At 42.1% G+C, this 24925-nt stretch overlaps 1 protein-coding gene across 4 annotated transcripts in view; it reads left to right on the forward strand.

The window, feature by feature from the left end:
• The window catches only part of MYO10 (myosin X), a 191205-nt gene that overhangs the window by 100386 nt on the left and 65894 nt on the right, over positions 1 to 24925 (forward strand). For all 4 annotated transcript variants that reach the window (XM_053657372.1, XM_053657370.1, XM_053657371.1 and 1 more), the window contains 15 exons: positions 3063 to 3197; positions 5232 to 5356; positions 5865 to 5878; positions 6002 to 6086; positions 6725 to 6828; positions 14624 to 14753; positions 16040 to 16158; positions 17063 to 17209; positions 17377 to 17477; positions 17587 to 17653; positions 18174 to 18266; positions 18675 to 18743; positions 18934 to 19016; positions 21106 to 21214; positions 22902 to 22982. In XM_053657372.1, coding sequence (XP_053513347.1) covers positions 3063 to 3197; positions 5232 to 5356; positions 5865 to 5878; positions 6002 to 6086; positions 6725 to 6828; positions 14624 to 14753; positions 16040 to 16158; positions 17063 to 17209; positions 17377 to 17477; positions 17587 to 17653; positions 18174 to 18266; positions 18675 to 18743; positions 18934 to 19016; positions 21106 to 21214; positions 22902 to 22982 — 1462 coding nt within the window. The remainder of the gene's footprint in view (positions 1 to 3062; positions 3198 to 5231; positions 5357 to 5864; positions 5879 to 6001; positions 6087 to 6724; positions 6829 to 14623; positions 14754 to 16039; positions 16159 to 17062; positions 17210 to 17376; positions 17478 to 17586; positions 17654 to 18173; positions 18267 to 18674; positions 18744 to 18933; positions 19017 to 21105; positions 21215 to 22901; positions 22983 to 24925) is intronic.

Consider the following 24925-nt stretch of genomic DNA (forward strand, 5'->3'; position numbering starts at 1 on the left):
TCTACAGAGGCTGGAGTAAGGGAGGGTTGGAGTGAGTGCGTCACCACCCCGCCCTGGCAGAACACCTCACCAGGCTCCGGAGAGAAGCAGTAGGCAGTCAGAGTGCAAAGCGACCAAGACAGAATTAACAGAGGGTTTAATTAGCCTCGTTAATTTGGCTTTTTGGGGTGTTCTATTTTCTTTGATTTTAATTCTTTGATTTATTTTGGCTTCAAATTTCTATAATTATGATAAGCAAAGAGATGTACCTAATTTTACATATAGACACACACTATGTATATATATGCCGTGTATATATACACACTACACACACACATACACACACATATATTCTTCTTTCTTCCCCTGAAGAAGGTGCTTGAAGAAAATATGCTCCAATGAGAAAAAATGTAGCTGGAAATTGATGTCGATGATGTCCATGACTTGTTAACCACAGTGAGAGTCCAGGGTTGGCTTCTCCTCAACCAAAGTCTTTGCTGTTGAGCTTGAACAATACCTTCTTCGTGATTGTGTTTTTGCCATGTTGCGTTTGTCAGGGCAGGCGACTTGGCATAGCAAACAGCCCCCAACTCTCAGGGGTGGAACACAGGCGTGGTGTGTATCTTGCTCACTAGCGGCCTCTTGTGGAGAGCTGAGAGACTTGCCTTGACCCCACGTTACTTTGTCTTGGAGATGTGTGGTCCCTGAGGGCACCCAGATGGCAGGCACAGCAGACAGAGTCCAGAGGACCATGAAAGGGGGTTTCGGCCACCAGACCTGGAAATGGCACATACCTGTCTTGCTCGGTTGTCTGGCTGCCCTCTTGTTCAGTTGGCCACGTTCAGTCCCTGTCTGAATGCTGCCCTTACTCTGAGGGAGATTGAAATGTCCCCTCTGTGTCCTGGAGATCAGGAGGTAGGATTGGGGAACACGTAGTAGCATTTCTGCCTCACGTGTTCTAACTGGAGAACGTCTGCCTTTGAGTTTTGTTTGTTTGTTTCAACAATTTAATCAACAGCCACTAGGTAGGTGTGTTTTTGGAATATCAGGAATTTTTTAAATCTCTCCTTGCAATTTTCTCTTAGTTTCTTTCTGTGCTGCTCATTCTGTGCATTCCTGCTGATGCCTCTGGCGTGCCAGCTGCAGGGCTGGGCAGGTGCCCGTTACGGGAAGATGGACGCTAAGTCCTGTACTGGGAAGTTTCTGGTTCCTGGTAACAGAAAACCCAACCAAAGTTGGTCTAACCCGCAGAGGCCTTTATTATCTCAGGCAACACGGGACAGGCCAGTTTCAGGCTGGTGGATTCAGCCACTCCTGCTGGGCGCTTCTCTGATTTTCTTGGCTTTCCCTTTGTCATTTCAAGATAGGTGTGGACTCCAGGTATTTGTCGTCGGCAGAAAGGAAGGGGGGAGTTTCTGCCCTTTCTCTGTGGTGGGCACGCAGGCCTCCTCAGGAGCCCCTGGCACACTTGACTTTAGCTTTCTGGCTGAAATCCTGTCACCTGCCCATGGCCAGCTTGCAAAGGGATCAGAATTACTGCACTGGACCAGTGGAGATCCCCCATGGGCCAGTAGTATCCAGCAGGTCACAGAAAGTGTCATTTCTGAGTCATTTCCTCTCCTTTATTACAGGTGCTTAGTCATTCACCAAGTTTTCAGCAGGATTTCTTTTTTTTTTTTTTAAGATTTTATTTATTTATCTTTAGAGGGAAAGGGAAGGAGAGAAGGAGAGAAATATCAATGTATGGTTGCCTCTCGTGCATCCCCTGCTGGGAACTGGCCTGCAACCCAGGCATGTGCCCTGACTGGGAATCGAACCGCGATCGTGTGGTTCGCAGGCTCGCACTCAATCCACTGAGCTACACCAGCCAGGAGCAGGATTTCTTTTGTGTGATAACTTCCTAGGTCTTTTTACTCAACCAGCGCTGCTTCTTTACAACTTACGTGGAGCTCATCTGTTCATATCATCCATCAGCAATTACTAATACGCTGCCTTGGGATATTGCTGGTGTTGCTGTACTGTCCTCATGCCCTTGGTTTACTTTTCTTTTGTAAGTTCTCTCCCTTGTTACTACTCCTGTTCTCCACAGTACCAAGCACAGTGCTTTACACAAAACAGAATTTCTCCTTCCAGATCTCTTCCATCCCCCTATCTTCCCTTCCATCTCCGGCCAGACTGGACTTGCCCAGGTCCCACTACCATATGCCTGGATTATAGCAGCCAGTCTCCCTGAGGGGCCCTTGTCTCCTGGAGCATAAACTTCAGAGCCAAGTTCTTGACGGACGACTTTGATGAGCTGTCTTTGTCTTTTCCGTCCTCCAGATGCCTGTGCATGCCGACTTCAGCTGCCTCTCCTCTCTGTCCTGCTGGCCCAGTGAGAATCCCACTTCCTTGTAGACCTTGCTCAGCGGGCTTCTGTGCTTTCCCAGCCATTGTCATCTTAACGCAGTCCTTCCACTTTCCTGTTTGCCTGGCTAGTGTTTGCTAGTCCCTTAAGGCACAGCCTGTACCTTATTTACGTCACTCATGGTGCTCCCCCCGGACCCCCCCCATTGCATTGTTTTGTTCACTTTTCCTTAACAGCCTCAAAAGTGCATCTGTGCAGGACTTTGGACTCAGACAGACCTGGTGTTCAATTCTCACTGGATGCTTAGTGTGGGTTGAGTACCTGGATTTTCATTCCTTGTCCACTCAAGAGTATTTATGACTGACTGCGTTTCTATGTACATTTACCTGCGTGAAGTTCCCCAGGCAACGTGCTTATTCATTTAACAAACTATTCCCGACTGCCCGGAATGTCGAGGTGTCTGGGATATTCTCGTAGCCCTTCCCTCCAGGAAGGACACCGTCTCACGGCCTTACCTTGGTAAAGGTAGTTCTGTTCCCCACTCGTGTGCCCTCATTGGCACTCGTCACACCAGTGCGGCCACCTGAAAAAAGCACTTCTGTTAAAACTTTCATTTAACTCAGGTCTTGAAACAGGCATTTGGGGCTCTGTCTTCCCGCCTTTCAACAGTGGACGGATTGGTTTTTGTAACGGAAGTTATACCTAAAAGCACAAACGTTTGCATTTTGTCTTTCAGTGGTGAAAGCGGGGCGGGTAAAACGGAAAGCACAAAATTGATCCTCAAGTTTTTATCGGTCATCAGCCAACAGTCTTTGGAGCTCTCTTTGAAAGAGAAGACGTCCTGTGTTGAACAAGCCATCCTTGAAAGCAGGTATTTATTATGTTTCTTGTTTCCAGCTACTAGAATTCATTTTCCTCACTGTACGGCTTATTTAAAGAAAAGTTAAAATTAGTGGGCCTGCTTTCTCTTTTTCCTGCCGTGTTTTACAATTCCTCAGGGAAATATCTTGACATGCACACAGCAATTTCTAATAACCCAGGCAACAACAACTGATCCTCCGTGGCTGGGCCCGGTTTGAGCTGGTGAGGCCTCCTTCTGCCGGAGCCCTTGGCTAGTTATTTGGAGGCGTTGCTAGCAGCAGAAATTTCAGCCTCCCACTGCGGTGACCGAGGGCTCAGCAGGGAGATGACCGAGACTCTGTTGAGCACCCCGCCCTTCGGAAGTGCCCTGAGAGCAAATGGCATTTGTGCTCCTTCATGTGGCAGAGGGTCATTGATACAATATATTTGATGGCAGTGAGCTTTATGACTTTGAAAGAGTGCTGTGTGGTGATGTATCATCTGGAATTTTCTTTAAAATATACAATTGCCCAGTGTCTGATTGGTGCTTTATCATATCGGGTCAGCCACAGAGCCTTGTTACTTTTTTTGTACATGATGGCTCTAGTAGTGCTGAGTTGTCTTTATCTTCATGGAAAACTCTTTTGTTAGATTGTACTGTGACAGCTGTCATGTCACTGTACATTTTTTAAAAAACATTGAAATTGGTACATTTTTGTGCAGCCATTTTAATATTGAAGATGGGAGAAAATATGCAACATTTTTGGAGTATTATGTTTTATTATTTCAAGAAAGGTACAAATGCAAGTGAAACACAAAAAAGATTTGTGTAGTATATGGACAAGTTGCTGTGACTGATCTAATGTGTCAAAAGTGGTTTGCACAGTTTCTTGGTACTACTGACATTCTGGCCAAATGGTTCTTTGCTGTGGGGCTCTCATGCATTGGAAGATGTTTAGCAGCACCCCTGGCCTCTACCCACTGGAAGCCAATAGTGGGAGGTAGCTGACATACTCAAAATATCCAAATCAATAAAGTTATCAGTGAAAATTAAAAATGTCTTTCACTTTATGGAAGAAACTAAACAGACTTTTTGGGCGACCCAATATTTTAGAACCTGTTGGGACTTAGAGATCCTATCATTTAGGAATTACTCCTGGAGTTTGCAGACTTAGACCATATTAGTTCCTATCCTGCAGCTGGTTTTTGGTGTGTGTGTGTGTGTTTTTTATCACTCACACTTTATTTTTTAAATTGGAACAGAATATACATAACATAAAGTTGTAACTTGAAATATTCTCCAGTGTACAGCGTAGTGGTGCCAGGTACCTTCCCATTGCCGCGCGGCCATTTTGACCATCCATCTCTAGAATGTTTTTGTCTTCCACTTGCAGCCTGTTGTTATAAGTTAAATTGAATTGGAACACAGACACTCATTTGTTTACATAATCACTTATAGCTGCTTTCAAGCTATAGTGATAGAGCTGAGTGGTTGCAACAAAGGCGCCCGTGACTTCAAAGCCAAAAACATTTATCATCTGGTCCTTTGCAGACAGAGTTTGCTGAACCCTGATCTAGCCTGACCACAGGTAAAAGTTAGAAAAGACCCAAGGAAGTTAAATGAGTTGCCCTCAGGACCTGCAACAAATGGGTAGAATTTTCAGGACTGGACTTTCTCAGGTCCTAGAACTGGAAAAGGAGCCTTTTCCGTGTAGCCCATGGCTTGTGTGTATAAGCCCACACTAACTTGTGCAGGGACCTGAGCTCCGTGGAGCATCCCAGAGCGTCCCAGAGCATCGTGGAGCATCGTGGAGCATCGTGGAGCATCGTGGAGCATCCCAGCACAACCGGTGCTGTGATGAATATTCAGGATGGATATTCATGACAAACCCTCTTCAGCAAGTGCTTGGAAACCCTGGCTCTTCTGTAAAGAAACTTAATCACCATTGCTCCTTTCGATTTCAGATTTTTCCTGCCCTCGTACGGTCTGGCATTTGTGAGAATGTCCTTGCTGTGTTTGTATCTACCCTAATTAACGCTCGCTGCTGTCCTGATTTCTTTGCAGCCCCATCATGGAGGCTTTCGGGAACGCGAAGACGGTGTACAACAACAACTCCAGTCGCTTCGGGAAGTTCGTTCAGCTGAACATCTGCCAGAAGGGAAACATTCAGGGCGGGAGAATTGTAGATTGTATCCTGTTTCGTTTCGGGTTTTTTTTTTTTTTTTTTCTCTCTACAGTATTTGACTCTATAAGAAGAAACTGTTCTTATAAGGATGGTTGAGGAATGTGAATGGAATATTTCTGTCTGTTTTTCTACCTAGTTATTGCTATAATTTTTACTGTGATTGACCTATTAATTTTTTTAGGAGCTAAAGAACCATTTTTCTTTTGGAAATCTCTGGTGTCATGTCCATAATTTTTTAAAAAATGGATTTATCACCAACCATCAGCTATTTGTTTGGAATCAATTCTGTCAAACGTTTGGTTCCTCCCACAGCACCATGTGTCGTGTTCAAAATCGGATTCAGGTGAAAGAGTTTACACATCGAGGGCCTGTCTTTTGGCGCTGGGAATCTCAGTGTCAAAGGAATGGGGGATTGTAATTATTTGGGTAACAAATAATAGAAAATTAAAGACTCATTAAGCGGGTCATATCCTGGTTTTGTTCCTTGACTTGCCATTGCTTGTCCCATGAAGATTTATTAGAAAAAGTAAGTAAACATGATTCAATTCACATTTTCTTTCACAATCACAATTTTCGGAAATTGCCGCTTTGTGTTAATTAAGCAGGGGAAACATCTCTGAATAGGAATCTGATTGATTTATTTCCACAGAACCGAGTGGTAAGGCAGAATCCTGGGGAGAGGAATTACCACGTGTTCTATGCACTGCTGGCGGGGCTGGATCAGGGACAGAGAGGTGAGCGGATGGACGGGGCCGCGGGGCGTGTGCGCAGGGCATGTGCGCGGGCCACCCACTTCCTCCTCCAAAACCATCGGGCTGTGAGAAGGCATCTATTTGTCGATATTCCTCCAGCTGACTCAAAATGTACGAGAATACCAAACGGTGTGGAGTCCCTTTTAGAGCCGAAAATGTACATGGAAAGTCATCAGTAGGGAAATCTTAAATTTTATGTTTGTTTTGGACTCCTGGTACTACTTTTCTGATTTAAAGAATATTTATGAAAACACGTATATATAGTGTATTACAACTGGTTTTATTTTGAAGCCGCACCTGAATAAAGCAAATCTCTGAACATTTGACCTTTAAGAGAAAACTATCACAACAGGATCATCATTGCTTCTTAGCCTTTTGGCCAAGATCAACTGCGTGCAAAACAGGATCCTCATCGATGATTTTTTTCTACCATCCCGTTTACTTTCACTAAATTCTTTCTCTTTTCCCTGTTTGATGATTAAGAGAGAATTGTACCTGAATAGGGGATTATTAGCACAGAATCGTTTATGTATTTATTTTAATGCTACAAAGTGAAAAGTCGGATTTGGTCTTACCCTGTTCAGTGAGTATTAATGTTGTGTTTCTTTTCCTTTCTGTAGAAGAATTTTATTTATCTGTGCCAGAAAACTACCACTACTTGAACCAATCTGGATGTGTAGAAGACAAGACAATCAGTGACAAGGAATCCTTTAGGGAAGTTATTGTAAGTTACTTTCTTATTTTTTCCTTATTAAGAGTGACCAAGAAAGAAAAAAAAGCAACAGGTTTTATTTTATGTGCCCCCTGAATTAAATGAAAACAGAACTAATTACATTTGTACCACTGTCTGATGACAGTGTTTTTTCCTTGCCCAGTTTTCTTTTGGCTCCTAAACTTCTCTCATTACTCAAATTTTCTTCATACCCTTGTTGTTGAAAGGTCTTCTGTTAGATTAAAGAAGAAAACTTATTTTTATTTTTGATGAGTTGCAAAAATAGACTTGTCTCAGGATTTTTATCTATTTTGCTTTATTTTTGCTTTTTTCCTTTTAAAATTTATTTGTGTTTCAGTCTGGTTGATAAGCAATCTTACATTGGTGGTATTAGTTTCAGTACACATTGTAGTGACTCAACATTTGTGTGCCTTACGATGGGATCACCCCACTAACTCCAGTCATCATCTGTCACCGTGTAAACTAATCACAGTGCTGTGGACTGTATTCCTCTTCCCCTTTTCGCCCAGGCCCCCACCCTCTCCCTTCTGGTAATCATCCCTTTGGTCTCTGTTTCTGTGAGTCTGTTTTCATTTTGTTTTAGATTCCACATATAAGTGAAACCATATGGCATTTGTTTTCCTCTGTCTGACTTACTTCACTAACCATAATACCCCCTAGATCCATCAGGCTTGCCACAAATGGCAAGATATCATCTTTTTAAAAATTGTGTGTGTGTGTGTGTGTGTGTGTGTGTGTACCACATTTTCCTTATTCATCTGTCGATGGACACCTAGGTCGCTTCCATATCTTGGCTCTTCTGAATAAACCCAAAGTAAGCAGAAGGAAGGACATAATAAAGATCAAGGCAGAAATAAAAGAAATAGAAAATAAAAACTATAGAAAAGGTTAATGAAACTAAGAGCTGATTCTTTTAGGGGATAAGTGAAATTAATAAGTCTCTAGCCAGGCTCACCAAGCAGAAAAAGGCAAGAGCACAAACGAAGTCAGAAAATGAAAGAGGTTAGGTTACAACGGACACCATGGCAATACAAAGGATCGTTAAAGAATACTACGAACAACTTTATGCCAACAAAGTTGACAATCCATAAAGGATGGATTTTGAGAAACATACAATCTTCCAAGATGAAACCAGGAAGAAGCAGGGAATCTGAACAGACCAATGGCTAGCACTGAAATTGAAGCAGTTGTGAAAAATCTCCTGACAAACGAAAGCCCAGGACCAGACAGCTTCACAGGTGAATCGTACCAAACACTGAAAGAAGAATTAGTATGTATCCTTCTCAGACTATTGCAGAAAATTGAAGGGGAAGGAATGCTTTCAAACTCATTCTACAGGGCCAGCATTACCCTGATGCCAAAACCAGGTACAGACACTACAAAGAGAGAGACTTACGGGCCAATAACTCTGTGAACACAGAAGCCAAAATTCTCTATTTTGCATCTTTCTTGAAGCTGGCCAGCAATTCTTTGTGATAGAAGGATGGTGTTCTTGGTGATGGACAGACTCATCATCACCCCACTCATAGTTTCATTGCAGGTGGAACTGATTTGCTGGCTGACCACTAGGGTGCGCTGGACCTCCAGGCCGCCTCTGGCCCAGAGAAGGCACTGGGTCAGCTCTTCTCTTGGGACGTTGTTTTCTGACTCAGAATTGTTTGTTCTTTCTCTTAGCTACAAGTTTACTTTTGGAGCTTGGCTGGCTTTTATTTTTAAGTTGAAATAATAGGTTATGACACTTGAAATTTGGTCTCATGATGAAAGGCTTTGGTCATCTAGAAGGGAAGAAAATTGTGTGCATGAATTTGGCTTCATCAGTATGCCCGACAAACTTACAAGTATTGTATTGTTAGAGCCTTAATATTTACTTTACAATTACCTTTAGTGTGGACCCAGCAGAAATATCAATGACAGGTTCGCTGGTATTTCTTGAAATCAGGAACTGTAATCTTTGTTATTGTTTAAACTTCTACAAGTTCTGAGCAGTGTAGTCAGAAAAGAAACAAATATAAATGAACAACTTTTCAGAAAAGAGGAAAAATATTTTCTGTAGAAAAAATGATTCTCTCCTCCTTAACCTACAAAGTAACTAATTGGGGAATGGCTTAATTTGTATCCATAAAAATAAGATCCATTGTAGCAAGCAAAACACATGCTCAAATATATTTAATAATATGTAAAAACTTGCTTGTTACAGAAGTGAGGAGGGCAGGATGCAGCACTATAATCTTTTCATTTAAATAATCGTTATATATACAGGGTGGGGTAAAAGTAGGTTTACAGTTGGTAGTACGCATAACAGTTTATTTGTGTGTTATTTATTAATGTATTAGTTTTAATACAAACAACAGTAAATTGACTTTTACCCCACCCTGTATATATATAATGTATATATAACAGTTATATATGCAGAGAAATACTGTAACAAAGTATACCAAAAATGGCATCTCATTAAGCAGAACTCTAGGATTGTAGTTTATGCTTTACCATTCTTTCTGTTACAGTATTTTTCAACAGGTATATGTCAACTCTATAATGATTATTATGATTATACACCAAAAAATTATAACTCTATAATAAAGGAATAAAATCGTAAGCGTTGTTATCGGTACCAGCCAGCCCCTCCTTCTGCCTTGCACAGCCCTTACGACCAGGAGTGACCCAGAAATGGTTAAGGAGACCGAGACTCTCCGGCTGCAGTGGATGTGATCTGTTCGGTGTGTCCAGCACCCACTGCACGCCAGGCACTGAGCAGACTGCAGTGAGCAAACCACATAATCCCCGCTTTCTGCTGAAAATGACTGGAACAGATTATACTGTTGCTGGTTTTCTTATGCAATTCACCTCAATATTTCCCGCCAGCATCAAATACCACTTGAATTCATATCTTCATCCTTGAATTCCATGAAGCTCCTTTTCCCAGGGCTGCATTCTGTTGGGGCTCAACAATATTTGTTTGCTGAGTGTGGTAAAGTGAAAATGGAGAGAAATTGTTTCTGTGAACATGTGTGAACGTGTCACCGCTTATGTTAATTATTTATTTTATCAGCTTTAATGTCAGTATACTCTGTCAGTAGGATCTTTTAAGAATTTTGCTTATTTCACTGAGAATTTATATGTTTTTAGGATTCAACATTGGTATCAAATGATGCCCTTAATGTAAATACCATTTTGGCTGGTGTGGCTCAGTTGGTTGGAGCGCCATCCCATAACCAAAGGGCTGTGGGTTCACTTCCCAGTCAGGGCACTTACCTAGGCTGCAAGTTCAATCCCTGGTCTTGGTGCCTGTAATCCCCGGTCTGCCATGTATGAGAGGCAAAAGATTAATGCCTCTCACCCTTCCTCTCTCTAGAAGCAATGGAAAAATGCCCTCAGTTGAGGACTAAATAAATCAACAAACAAACAAATAAATAAATACATGCCTGTGAGGTATCCTGAGCTGTTTTAGGGGGGCAGGGACAGTGGCCTGTAAATTTCATGGCCATTTTCCCCCCCAGCCTTCCAGGTTACCTGTCAATTGTTCAGTCAGGGTGAAAAGCTATTTTAAATCAACTGTAACAACTAAGTTACTCTGTCTCCGGCACTCACCCACCAGGATGGTGGCCGATGAAGTGTGAGGGAGGCAAGTCTTTGGGCCATAATCTCCCATCCTCTTACTGTGCAGTATTGAGTGTTCAGTGGGCCTGGCCGAGGTTACTCTGGGATTTCCTCACCACACCGGCCTTACGGCGCACACGCGTGGGTCGTTAATCATGTGAGTACATGTAAATGTATGCACAGATTCATGCCTCATGAGTCCAATTGTATGAAAATTTAAAGGGGCGACCTGATTCCTCCATTTTGCCAAGCTTGGAAATATCAGTCTCTAATTTTAGTGTTGGAAAACTTGGTAGTATAAACAAACTTTATATTATAAAGTAACATATTATGGCCTTACTATAACATAACATTACACAATAAGTTATTAAATGGCTTGTAATAATTTACTGAGCCCAGCAAATGCTTCCTTCCACTGTCGCTGTCGTACCCTTTATTCAGGGATCACCCGTGGTCCCTTTGCCTTCCCGAATGGAGCCTTCCCACTCACAGCTCGCTTCTGAGACCCTGAGCAGATGGACCTTTTGGCAGTGGACCACCCTACACTCGCTGCTCTTCTCTGTATCTGGTGTGACAGCCTGGCTTCTTCAGGCCTTAATGGTTGGCACGGCACCACATACTGGGCACCCTCCTCCACCAGCCCCCACACAAACTTTCACCAACATTTAATTTTTTATGAGCTTAATAAAGACTTGATTGAAAGTATTTTGTAACTTTGTGGCAGTTTTATAACTAAATTGCTATTTAGTGTTTCTGAACTGTACCAAGAATTTCCCAGGTTTTTTTTTTTTTTTTAAAGTCTTGAGCTCTATTGTTGAGAAAATAAGATAATTATAATAAGCCGTAAAGCGCTACTCCTGCCAAAGGGGTGGAGACTGCTAAAAATACCGTAAATAGGACAGTGAGGGACAATGGACAGAGGCTCCGGCTAGCAGTTTCGGGGCCCACACCCACGCTGGTGATAATTGGTTGCAGCCCTGAATTACCCTGTGGTGTGATTAGTGCAATTACCACTTATCACCACACTCCTAATTAGTTAATTAACTTGGATCGGACTTGAAAGTGAAGAAGTCACAGATTTGTTAACAAAGTAAGCACATTTTATCTATCTGCTTTTATATCTCTAACCTTTGCATGTAATTTCAGAATGTAACCAGAGTTAAGTTCTTTCTTAATGAAGTAGGCACATTTTATCTATCTGCTTTCATATCTCTAACCTTTGCATGTAATTTCAGAACTTAACCAAAAATTTTTTCATAGGGCATTTCTTGATATTTTTCATTTGGCAGTTTGAAATTTTCTGATACTGTAAACTTATTTTTCAAAAATCTTGTTTCTGTTAGTGATGTCTAATTTCTGTTTGTACCCATGAATTGAGTCTTTTACGCTTGATTAAATCATGGTGTTTTTATTTTTTGTGATCAACTTTATTGAGATATAACATGCATAAAATACAGTGTTCCCATTAAAGCATACATTTTTTAAAAGATTTTATTTATTTTTAAAACAGAAGGGAAGGGAGGGAGAAAAGGAGAGAAACGTCAATGTGTGGTTGCCTCTCATGCGCCCCCTACTGGGGACCTGACCTGGTCCACAACTGAGGCATGTGCTCTGACTAGGAATGGAACCAGCGACCCTTTGGTTCACTGGCAGGTGCTCAATCCACAGAGCCACACCAGCCAGGTCTAAAGCATACATTTTGATGAATTTTGAATTTAGCACACCCATGTACTTACAACCACAATCAGTGTAAAGGACAGTTCTACACCCTAAGACTTCTTTGTGCCTTTACCCAGGCAATCCCAGCTCCCCTGCCCCAGCCCTACAAAACCACGGATCTTTCAGTCACTGTACGTAGGGTATAGATTTGTCCTTTCTAGAGTTTCATGTAAATGAAATCGCCCAGAACGCATTGTCCTGTGCCTGCCTTCGTTTACTCTTCCACATCCCTTAGGAGACACAGTTCATTCCTTTTTATGGTGAGTAGTAGCCCATCGAATAGAGAGCACTTCATTTATCCATCACTCGCTAATGGTTTAAAAGCATAGCAGCAGTAAAGGGCATGATAGAACGTGATAGTTATAAACCTACTGACACTAGTATACTTGTAATTTTGTAAATTTCCTTCCCATCCTGATTTTATTATAGTTTAAAAAATATAATGATGTTTAATTTTTGCATAAAGCAAAATATGCTCGTTTCCATATCATGTTTAGAAGTTCCTTTGAAAACTATACACTATCCTAACAACTTTATTTACTCTATTTGACTTGTCTAATTATAGGGCAGTTAGAATTCTTTTTTTCTGAAAGTGTTAATATTATAGTGAAATTTTACAAAACTTTATTGTGGCCATTTTCCTCAGGGCAAATTTTTGTTATTGAAGTTATGGGAGATTCCTTCCTTCCTTCCTTCCTTCCTTCCTTCCTCCCTTCCTTCCTTCCTTCCTTCCCTCCCTCCCTCCACCCATCCCTCCATCCATCCATCCATCCATCCATCCCTCCATCCTTGGAAAGTAAGAGTTGGATCACTAATGAGTTCCTGAACTTTGGATTTGTTGGGCCTGTCTTTTAAGCTTGGCTGTGCAACCCCAAGAAAGTTCCTTAACCTCTCTGAACGTGGTAAGATTGTGTCCACACGTGGCCCAGCACGGTGCTGCCACTCCCTCCAGTTTTCCAGAAAGATTGTAGTCATTCATAGTACCAATGACCAGTACATAAATATCTCAGTTTCACCGGTTTTAGGTTAATCCTTCGGAAATATTTCGCTAATTCAATCAGAGGGATCTCCAAGTTTCTTTAATTTGTGCATGTTTCGTTTCCACAAAGCAGAACATTTCTCTGTGGATTTGCACTTCCCTGGAAGAGGGGCCTGTTTTATTTCTGTTGCCTCTGTATCTCCTAGTATAGCTCTTGCTCCTTCCCTTACATTTTTTTCTTTTAATACTGTTTCCCTGCCTATTGTTTTTGCCCTTTGTTTCAACTTCATTGTTTTTTCCTTGTAAAGAAATTATATGTCTCACATTTAAAAATCTCCAGTTGTTTCCTTTTGCAGTTTCTATTGCTTCAAAGCGGCGCATGGCTTCCTTCTTCCCCGTCTCCTGTGGTCAGGGCAGTGATTTAAAGCCCAGTCCTCTTTGTGGGTCATTTTTAGCAGGGTTGTTACCAATTCTGTCCTCAGACGTTTGTATATGTGTGTGGGGGCGGGGCGCCCTTACTTCTCACACGAATGTGGCTCCTGAATCACAATAGAAAACAAGCAAATCTTAGATACGGTTCAGAAGAGCCCTGGATAAATTGAAGTTGTCTAGATACTTACTGGGAGCAAAGCTCCTGTAGGTAGGTGCCTGTTCATTTTCATTTTTCCCAGAACACTTATATTAAGTTTCATTTACTATCCAGAGGACAAGATAAGACCTTAAACCCCCTTTGCAGCAACGAAAACTAGAGAGGTAATGAATGCCTGGGGGCGGTAGGCCCAGATTTAGTCCCGCCCACCAGTCTCTGTCCTAAAAGGATCAGAAGACTCTCATCTGTCAGTTCCTGGCAGAGTTTTGTTCCACCTCCTTTGGTCCCCACTGCCTTGAACCATGAAGACAAGCCCCAGCATTTGCCAAGAAGGACTAAGATGAAGTCTTACATCCCCAGAGTGTTTGCCTCCCCCTATATTTTATGTGTAAGAAAACACGTGCCCCATTATGCTGTGGTATCTGTAGCAAAAAGTTCTTCTCTTCACCGCTGTTTGTGTGACTCCCAGGTGCTTGTGGCCTTACTCGGAGGCTCACACATCAGGCAGATCCATATTTTTCGGACCATAACACGCACCTAAGTTTTAGAGGAGGAAAATAGGAAAAAATATTCTGAAGCAAAAAATGTGCTAAAATATTTAATAACGTAATATTTCACCAATGTAAATGTAAACAGAACTCAACAGCAGCATTAACAACCATTATTCCTCCCAAATTTGGGGGGAGCAAAAGGTGCGTCTTACAGTCTGAAAAACACTATTTGTATTTATTTCATCACTGTTTTCTCTTTCAGCATTCCACAGTTCTCAGCGTCATGTTGTTTTGCGTGTACCTGCGTAAAGTCTTTATCATTTAAAAGTGGTCATGCACCTGTTCTTGACTTTCAGAACAATACCTAATAATTTTATTGAGTAATGAGCATTTTTTAAAATTTTCTTCCAGACGGCAATGGATGTAATGCAGTTTAGCAAGGAAGAAGTTCGGGAGGTTTTGAGGTTGCTTGCTGGCATATTACATCTCGGGAACATAGAGTTCATCACCGCTGGTGGGGCGCAGGTCTCCTTCAAAACGGGTGAGACTGCTCCCCTTCCCCTCCCCCGTCCTTCCTTTCTTCCTTGGCTTTTCCTTCATAGGAGATTTAGAACTGAAATACTCACTCTCTGGCCTTTATGGAATGCGCTTCCTGACTGCTGAAATACAGAGCTACAGAACTTTGTGTCTGATGTGAACTGTCAGCTATTAAAGGGTCAAGCATTTGAGACGTTACTGCAAAGTGAGGTGGTGGTTGTGTTCTTGTTCCAACTAAGAAAGAAGGAAAGGGGGCTGAATAAGAGGAAATTTGAGTGACGGGGATGAAATGTAGGACATGTGTCCCCATAGACTTCCGTAGTTACTGTGTGGCGGCACAATGTCCTGTTAGGAAGGACAGTTTTCAAGCCCGAGTGCTTGGTGTGCAGCCTGGGGCTGCCTCAGGCTCTTCCCCACGTTGTGTATCTCTCAGTACTGGTGGCCTCGGCAATGTGTTGTCGAGATTAAATGAGTTAATATGCACAGAGCAGTGTCCGATGTTTACCTGGAGTGGTTTCTGTGTTTATTTTTAAGCTATTCTGATGGAAGCAGTACAGGTGGGTGTGGAGGCTGGGGACTTGGGAAGTACCAAACAGCTCGAGAGGAGCCCAGAGCTGCAGGTCAGCAGTTTGCAAATGCCTCCCCTGGCTCCTGGGGTAACCGTAACGTCATGGACAACCCCACAGAGCTATTTTTTTTAAGTGAGTGATATCTGTTGATGTTTGCAACATTAGGAAATAAAACTGAGGCATTTGAAAATTTCATTACAAAATATCTAATAAACCCATTGTGTATGAAAATATTTTTATTTGACTTTTCAAAAAAATTAGTGCAAAGATAACACTGTCTTACATTTTTTGCAAATTTTTTTAAATATCTAATGTATTGGAGGACTGTGGAGATACCTCAGGTTGTGTAGCTGCTGGAAAACTCATCTGTATACTGGCCAGGGAATGAGAATAAAAAAGCACACAACAGCTAAATGTTATTACTGAAAATAGTTGACTGAACAAACCCCTCCGACAGGGTCTTGGGAACCCCCCCTCCTCCAGGGGTCTCTGGACTACACTTGGGCTAAGCACCAGGTTCTTTGCTACTAACCGAGGACTCTATGAAAGGGCAGGTAACTGACCGGTAATATCTGTGTCCCACAGACAGTGCCCAGGGATTCGGTGATATTTTTGCTTTCGTGGGTTGCTTGTGCGTGTTTAGCTTTGAAGCCATTTGGGGTCCCACGGCCCATTCCTTCCCGGACTGGGAACCCACGTCTGCCTTGTTCTTCATTTCCAGCCCTGGGCAGGTCTGCAGAGTTACTTGGGCTGGACCCAACGCAGCTCACGGACGCTCTGACCCAGAGATCGATGTTCCTCAGGGGGGAGGAGATCCTCACGCCTCTCAGTGTTCAGCAGGTACGTGTGCCTCACTATCCGAGCTCCTCTTAAGTGACACTCCTGGGGTTTCAGATCCATGGTGTTGATTCAGATAAGTTACAGCAGCAAACCATCCAGATGCATTTGGTTCACGATCAAAATAAAGACACCCACACTGTGGGGAGTAGGTTGTTGAACTGTGTCTAAGAGATGGTGTAGCGGAGTCTAGTAAGAAGGCTGGGCTGGTGCAGGTGGCCTGTGTGTGAGTCCCGACTTTCCCACCTTTACCGTCTGTCCTCGGGGAGTGTGTTTGCTGTGCCCAGCAGGGCCCTCTGGGAGACAAGGATCATTGTCATATCCAATTCAGAGGCTCCTTGTAAGGCTCATAATAAAAACTGCGTACTAAGTACTCAATGACGGGCAGAGAGTAAGAACCAAGTTCATGTTAAGTAGAGTACATTGTATCACTTATTTTTGCCTCTGCTACTGCCTTGAGCCAGGTATGTGCTGTAGCCCACAGAATGCCTGTTTCTTGATGAGATAAGTAAAGAATGCTAACCATATCTCATGAAGAAAACTTTCATTTGTACAAAGTAAAATAGGAGAAGATAAAAATGGAAAAAAACCCCTCAGTCTTAATTATTGTTTTAAACCTGATATATATAACTCAGATTCTTACCTGATATGACATTGACTTTGGAACCCGATATTTAAAGGCATTCTTGGTGAATCCTACTGTAAAAATAACTAGGCAAGCTCCAGCTTATCCTTCTTTTCAAGTCTGTGTTGTCCTAGATGGAACTGACTTACCTGACATTGGGTACACAGGTGTTACCCCTGTTCAGCACATCTCCCCCAAGGACTCCCAAGTGGGGTGGGGTGCACTTGCTAGCCTGGGCTGACCCTGGTCCACTGTAAACAGTGACCACATCTCCTGTCTCAGGCAGTAGACAGCAGAGACTCCCTGGCCATGGCACTTTATGCTCGCTGCTTCGAGTGGGTGATCAAGAAGATCAACAGCAGGATCAAAGGCAGAGATGACTTTAAATCTATCGGCATTCTTGACATCTTCGGATTTGAAAACTTTGAGGTATGCTTCCAAGGTGTAGGATACACAAATTCTTTTCTATCCACTTTTGGCTGCTCTTCAACAAAATTCTTGTAACAAACATTGGTATTTCTCTTTGCAGATTTTTTTCCCCATCTTTATGTGTAAAAGAACACTAAAAATACATTTCAAATGGTTTCTTCCCTTAGGTTAATCACTTTGAACAGTTCAATATAAACTATGCAAATGAGAAACTTCAGGAATATTTCAACAAGCATATTTTTTCTTTAGAACAACTAGAATATAGCAGGTGAGCACTCGGGGGATTCTATTTCAATTTTTCTAGAAATCAGCCACTGAATTAGGCCGTTTTAAAGCTACAGGTTACTGTGACTGAGCCCTGTTTTACCTTCCCACAGGGAAGGACTAGTGTGGGAAGATATCGACTGGATAGACAACGGAGAATGCCTGGACTTGATCGAGAAGGTAGCACATTGTTGAAGCGTTGCTTCAGTCCCAAGGGTGTCCAGCTGGGCTGATTCATATTTATGGGAACGAAGTAGCTTGTGTGAACACGCACATCAAAGATGTGAATGTTTCCAACACAATGGACCATTTGGAAACATAAATGTAAATGTGCAAGTTTGAATCTAAATACTTGGCTGCTTCAAGACTATTGTCTCGTGGAACCCAATATTTTAGAATCAGCAGTGTGCAAATCCGCTTCACTTCGATTTTAAGTCAACTTTAAAAGCTTTGCCAGTACCAGTAGCAGACTGGCCAACTGAAAAAGTTTTGTCCATGAATTTGTGGTGGGCTTTTTTTTTTTTATGTCCATGTGGAATTTGAATGTATTGCATTTTTTTCTTTATTCTGAATTTTCCAGTCTAAGAAATTACCACGCTTTCTTCTAACCCCTTACTTGACAGAGAGGAAACGTGCTCTAAAACATTTTGAAGCACTCATTCAACCTTTAATTCATTTGACCTTTTTTCCCCTCTTCTAGAAACTTGGCCTCCTAGCCCTTATCAATGAAGAAAGCCATTTTCCTCAAGCCACGGACAGCACCTTATTGGAGAAATTACACAATCAACATGCTGTATGTCAAGACCTTCGAATTTTTTATTACATTGGGATAGCAAATCCACAGATTAAGATCACACACGAGATCATTTCAGTGTTGTTGGCCCCGCTGTGCCTCCCACATTTATTTAATCTTTTCTCAAACCAGTGGCGCTCTTCCTGGATTGCTAGAACTAAATTAAAACAAGCCAAAGAGATAGATTTGTTAGAATATTCCCATGTTTCGTTGATCAGTACAGAATTTAGTGTTTTTAACTTCCTGTAATGGCAGGCGAGAGGGGCGGTGTGCTTGTCAGTGAGTGTATCATTTGCTACGTGTGATTCACTGCTGGTTCTGAAACTCTTCACTGTCGTCAGTTTTCTCTGGAAGTCAGTGGAAATCAGTTGGTAAAAGTAGGCCTTGGTGTTTGCTTTTTTTTACTAGAACAACCACTTTTACGTGAAGCCCAGAGTTGCAGTCAACAATTTTGGAGTGAAGCACTATGCTGGAGAGGTAACTTCTTAATTAAGCTCCTATTGACATTTGCCCATTGGGTATTTAGAGAAACAGTAATTTCAGAAGCCAATCTTAAGTATATTGAAATGACTTATTTTCACTGTCTGTCTTTAAAGGGAGATACTTATGAGTTGAGATGACTCTTTTGATTAATTCTACCTTCTCACATTTATTTTTTTAAAACCAGGTGCAGTATGATGTCCGGGGCATCTTGGAGAAGAACAGAGATACCTTTAGAGATGATCTTCTCAACCTGCTAAGGGAGAGCCGGTATGTCGGTCTGTGCCCTAAGACATCACTACCAAGCAAAGTAATGTTTGTGCAAATGCTTTTAATTCACAAATACAGAAAGAAATTAATAGGAAGCAACTTAATCTGTTCTCTTTTCCCCTGGGCAATATTTCATCAGTAAAATGACCAACAGAGAAAATACATGACTAGCAGTGACTGCCTCGTTATACAGATGAGGAAGCGGAGACTTGAAGCAGTCAGGTGGCTTGTGTGAGATCCCACCAGTCTTGACCTGGTGTGCTTGGTTCCAGGACCTGAGGTCTTAACCAGACCACCCACCTTGTCCATGGCAAGCTTGAAGCTGTGATTAAATCGATTTCAGCCCTGGGTTTGCAGGACCCCTCTGTCTCGAGTTAGTGTCAAAAAAATAAACAGGTACAATTCAGCTAAAATTTTTTAAAAATTTAGTGCACATTCATTTATCCATTTATGAATTTTGAATTCGCACCATTAAATCAGTTGTTGATTAGTTTAGCCATTTGTATATATTAAGCCAACAGGCTTTGTGAGAGAGAAAATAACCCTGTGTTAAAGGTTTCGATATCTGTGTCAGATCCAGAGTGAATCTAGAACAGAAGTAAATGTTTCATATCTGAGGAAGGAAAGTAGCACAATTATGTAAAGGTTGTAATACTTCTTGGAATGTCAAGGCCAGGTGGCTACCTGGTCTCCCTTGCATAGCTGTTAACTGTGGGAAGGGAACCCATCTGAGGTGTCAGTTTAGAAGCTCAGAATTGGAAGTGTTCAGTCTTCAGATGAGCTTTAAGTCTCCTCTCTGAAGAGTCCCTGCCATTTTTATGTCTAGATGAGGTTTTAGGCCTGTAAAAATGGAAGTGTTTTAAAAATACCATTGCATGTTGTCTGTCACAGCAGTTTCTTAGTTACTAAGACCTAGAATGATGCATTTTGGTAAAAGCAGGGTCTTGTGTTAAGTAGAAGTGTTTTGTTGTACCAACAGACTCACAGGCCAGGAGATCAGCAAGATGGCATTCACTGTCACGGGTACACTTTTTTGTGACTGGAGTAAAGAATTCCCTGTTTCTGCCCCAAGTTTCTGTCTGTGACCCAAAGGACTTGGGCTGTTTCTTCACTCTGCTTTCTCACCTTTGACACCTGTGACATTTTAATGGAATGAAGGCTTTTCTCCACAGTGCTCAAAGTACTGTCGGAGAACTTCAAAGGGTACACGTGAAATTGCACCCTGGAAGAAAATTGAACGAGGGTCGGGGCGCAGTGAGAAGTGACAGGGGAAGCGCTGGCGTTGTCATCTGGGAGGTGCCGCTGCTCAGATGTTGTCCCCACCTTTCCTGGTCTCAGTGAAGCCACCTAACTGCCCCCACCACCACCACCACTTTACAGCTAATCATGTCTTCTGTGCAAGAAAGATAAAAAATTATTGAGAACCCATTTACTTTATTAGCAGGGGCAATGAATTCTGTGCAACTTTTCAGTAAATAGTAACAACTACAGCATCAGCACTTACCATGTGCCAGGCATCTGCTCACTTTTTGTGTACATTTTCTCATTTTATTCTCACCCCCGAGTTATGGGATAAAATCTAAAATTAACCCCATTTTTTCGATGGAAATACTGAGGTCTAGCAAGCATCCTGCCCTAGTCAGACAGCTAGGAAGCAATAGAGGCAGGATTTGAACCCCAATCTGCCTCACTCCAGAGTTAACACCTTCCCATCTGTTAAGTGATTGGATGTTGCAACACTGTGAGGTGAGCAAAACAAATACGTCCCTTCTGTAGCCAGGAAAACCATGGCTGCGGGAGCTTAGGGGCTGCTCTGGGGAGCACAGTGCTCCTCGCTGGCCTGTCACCCTGGGTCGCCGGTCACTTGCATCACAATCCACTTTTCTTCTGCAAGTCTCCAGTGCTCTGAAGGTGGCTACTGTTTTTTTTTTCCCACCGTCTAACACTTTTGGCAGAGGTTGGTTTTAAATCTTTGGAAGCTGGCTTCAGCGTGTTACTGTCAGTGAGAAAATGCATTCTAGTTACAGTAACTCAGCACCTACTGATCGGGTGTGTGCCCCTCACGGTCCTCTGCTCTTTGCTGTCACAGATTCGACTTCATCTATGATCTCTTTGAACACGTTTCAAGCCGCAATAACCAGGATACTTTGAAATGTGGAAGCAAACACCGGCGGCCCACAGTCAGCTCCCAGTTCAAGGTTAGTCTGTGCTGTTGGCCTTGACGAGACCATCGCTTTGGTGATTTAAGAAATGGAAATAGGAATTAGGAACAAGAGCTCCATGTGTATGTGTTTTTCTTTTTTATCATTCTTTAAACCAGAAATAAAATACACTTCCTTCTGCTTTAGAGATAAAACACACCTTTTTTCCTGAGCCAGATGAAAATATGTAGATTTTTGTTGTTGTTAAAAATAAATAGCTACTTATTCTAAGTATATGAAATAGCAATTCTTCAGAATGACCTGTGGGATTACTCTGGTTTGTATTCAGATGATCATGTGAAAAATAGTGTACATTTCTCCCAATGTCTGGACTTTTGTATTTTTCTCAGGAATATTTACACTATAATGACTAGGAATAATAACCAAGTGCATGTTTAAATAACATCAGTGTTGGCCCGACTGGTGGTGTTCAGTTGGTGGAACATCAATCTGCAGAGTGAAAGGTCACCAGTGTGATTCCCGGTCAGGGCGCAGGCCTGGGTGGCAGGTTTGGTGCCTGGTCTGGGCGCATGTGCAAGGCAACCAGTTTGTTTCCCTCTCACATCGATGTGTCTCTCCCTCTCTTTCTTCCTCCCTTCCCCTCTCTCTAAAAACAAATAAATAAAATCTTGAAAAAAGATTTCAAAGAACAAAGCATTTAAAGATTATGAAATTTGTGGCCCTGGCTGAGTGGCTCAGTTGGTTGGAGCATTGTCCTGTACACCAAAAGGTTGCAGGTTCAATCCCCCGTCAGGGCATGTTGGGGAGGCAACTGATCGATCTTTCTCTCTCACATCAATGTCTCTCTCTTTGGTTCTGTCTCCCTCCCCTCCCCCTCCCCTCCCTCTCCTTTCCCCTCTCTCTCCCTCAAATCAATAAACATATCCTTGGGCAAGGATTTTTAAACAATTAAGAAATTGGTGACAGTGAATATTTCTACATAAAACTTGAGGCAGTTGGTAGTTCTTAATGTTAACATTAGTGAAATCCTTTTTGGGTGATGTCCCTGTGGTTATCTATATACATTTTAAAGTGATTACCCTTTAATGGTACATATTGAAATACTGAGGGATGAAATAATACAATGTCTTAGACTGGCTTTTCCAAGGGGTGGGTGCAGTATGTACCAGGACAGGCATCAGATGAAATGAGATTAGCCATGAACGGAAGCTGATGATGAGTATTCATTACATGCTGTCTGCTTTGGCAAATGTTACAAATTCACACACACAAAAAAACTTTAAAAAAAAAGAAAGCCGAATTACAGAAGATTGATCTTCCTGGTGATTGAAGGTAAGAGTGAAGGTTGTGGGTCAAAGACCAGTGAGGCGGTGGTAGAGGCTGTCGTTTTGATGGAAGTAATGAGCTGGGAGGAGTAAGTCCAGTGGGGAGTGCATGCTTCTCAGGTTTTCTCTGCCATCCATCGAAATATTCTATGCTTTTTTGCTGGTTGATAGAATAGTTTTTTTAATGGTACTGTTTTAAAGAAGTGACAGATGAATTTCAGTGACAATGGATTGTAATACTTTGACTTTATATTAGAATGATAGAATTAAAAATAAAAACTATTATTTCTATGATTTATATTTTCTAAGTTTGTTTCTGGTAAGTGCCAAGGGTGCTGAGAACTGAAGGACGACATACTAACAGCCGGCATCACCATATACTTTTTCTCTTATGTTAGGACTCACTGCATTCCTTGATGGCCACGCTGAGCTCCTCTAATCCTTTCTTTGTTCGCTGTGTCAAGCCAAACATGCAGAAGGTAAGAGTTAGGACAGTTCTAGAATGAGACCCCATCTTTAAGGACACTGCTTCTGGGGATGATTTGGTTACCCTCAGATTTAGTCTCTCCAAAGTCCTTTCATTGTAGATGGTTAGAGATGCATGTGGCATTATTATAACCTCACGGTACAAAATGGAAAAATTGCCTTTGTCTCTTGAGCCTGTTTGTCTGCTTTTGAGTGATGCTGTTAAGCTTTAGAGAAATCAAGTTAAAAAGAAACATTGTAGAGCATGTACCTTTTTTTAAGCAGTTGATGTGAAATTCTTGGGCAAGCTTCTATTTTACAAGAAGTTGTTGGTATGTTTTTTGTGGTTGATGTTTCTGTTTATTTCATCCTGCCTTGTGGTTGAATGGGCTGAAGAGCCCACATTCCGTAGTTTAAGGACTTCAGGTGGTTGTGACTGACTTCCAAATTCCTGCCAGGTTGTCCTGTGAGTTTTCAAGTTTAAGCTCCAAGATTTTTGGAGCTTAATGTCCTGATCAGAATAATGTGAATCGTAAAAGGAAAAGCAATTTAAGCAAAGAAATTTAGTAATAGAGGTAGATGTGTGCTGAGTCCAAGACATTTTAAAAGGGGCAACCCATCTTTAAAAAAAAATTGAAATTATCTTGATTTGGCAAATATCAGCTCTTAGAAAGCCCCGGGAAAACAGGAAAACCCTCACCAGAGAATAATGTCGAGGGCCCCCTCAGTGGAAAAAGTGACATCATCCTCATAAGGACCAAGAAAAGGCGTCGGACACAGGCCGTGTCCCGTGTAACTCAGTTACAGTCTGACAGACTGGCGGAGGCTCCGTCTTGCTTTGCATATTGTTTACCCACTGTCTTGACTTAATATTACAGTGATTCCTGATTTACAGTTTAAAATTGTTTACTTATGAAAACCACAGTATCGAATTCTCTGTCTTCTTGGAAGGCAGAAGTGCATGTGCTCTTTAATGAAGAACAACCTGTTTAGTTTGTTACCTTCCTGTGAGGTATGATGGTGAGAACTTGGCACATGTGTGGCATAAAGGTCATCGAGATTGGCCATGCATAGAAGGTCTGTGATGACTTCGTTGAGTGGGCACTTGTTCTGGTAGTTTACCTAGTATCTCATCCTTTCATGTTTCAAATTCATATTCAAGCGTTTATGTTGCCACAAAAATGACAATATAAGCAGTGCATAGCTTTTTGGACATTTTGTAGGAAATCAATAGTTAAGGCATAACCATGTGCTGTGTTAGCTGGTTTATATTTCACTTTCTAACCCCAACGAGCAGTGTGTACAAGACAGCGCAAATGGGCTTTGCATTTGGAGTCTACATTCGCAGGAGCTGTTTAACACCTGTCAGTGTTTTTGTTTTGTTTTGTTTTTATAACAGATGATAATACCATGTTTCAGCCTTAAACAGGCGTGTGTTTTCCAGCATAAGGACTTGGAGGTTGGGTGGGTTTGCAGCTCTGGGAAAGCCACAGTTTCACGGGCGCTCCTTCTCTTTCCTAGCGGGTGTGGGGCGCAGCCGAGCAGTGTTCTAGCAGTCGGCACCTTGGATCCCATGGCACAGGGGCCTACCGTCTCAGCATTATTATAAGGCTAGAAATTCCTCTACACTGTAATAGCTCTGGAAAGTAGGCCCTCTTGAAAACGATTCAGCTGCCAGAATAGTGACGAAATCACTTTTTCTTTGATGTTTATTTTTCCTTGCTCGTATGTGATCGTACCCAAATTCTTTCGCTTTGCATTTTTTAAAAATGATCCAGCCCAAGCTCATCTTTCCATCTGTGCTGGCTCGCAACCTTTTCTCCTCCTGACTGGGGCAGACAGTGATTCATGGCACACGAAGAGGTAGGCTGTAAAGACTTTGACAGAAATTCCTTGGTAACATTTTAAAGACACCTAGACAGTAGAGGCACAGACACAAGAACTGACTTGTCTGAGG

Source organism: Artibeus jamaicensis, unplaced genomic scaffold, assembly GCF_021234435.1.
Source record: "Artibeus jamaicensis isolate MK-2021 breed Jamaican fruit bat unplaced genomic scaffold, CSHL_Jam_final scaffold_369, whole genome shotgun sequence".
In the NCBI taxonomy this organism is placed as follows: domain Eukaryota; kingdom Metazoa; phylum Chordata; class Mammalia; order Chiroptera; family Phyllostomidae; genus Artibeus; species Artibeus jamaicensis.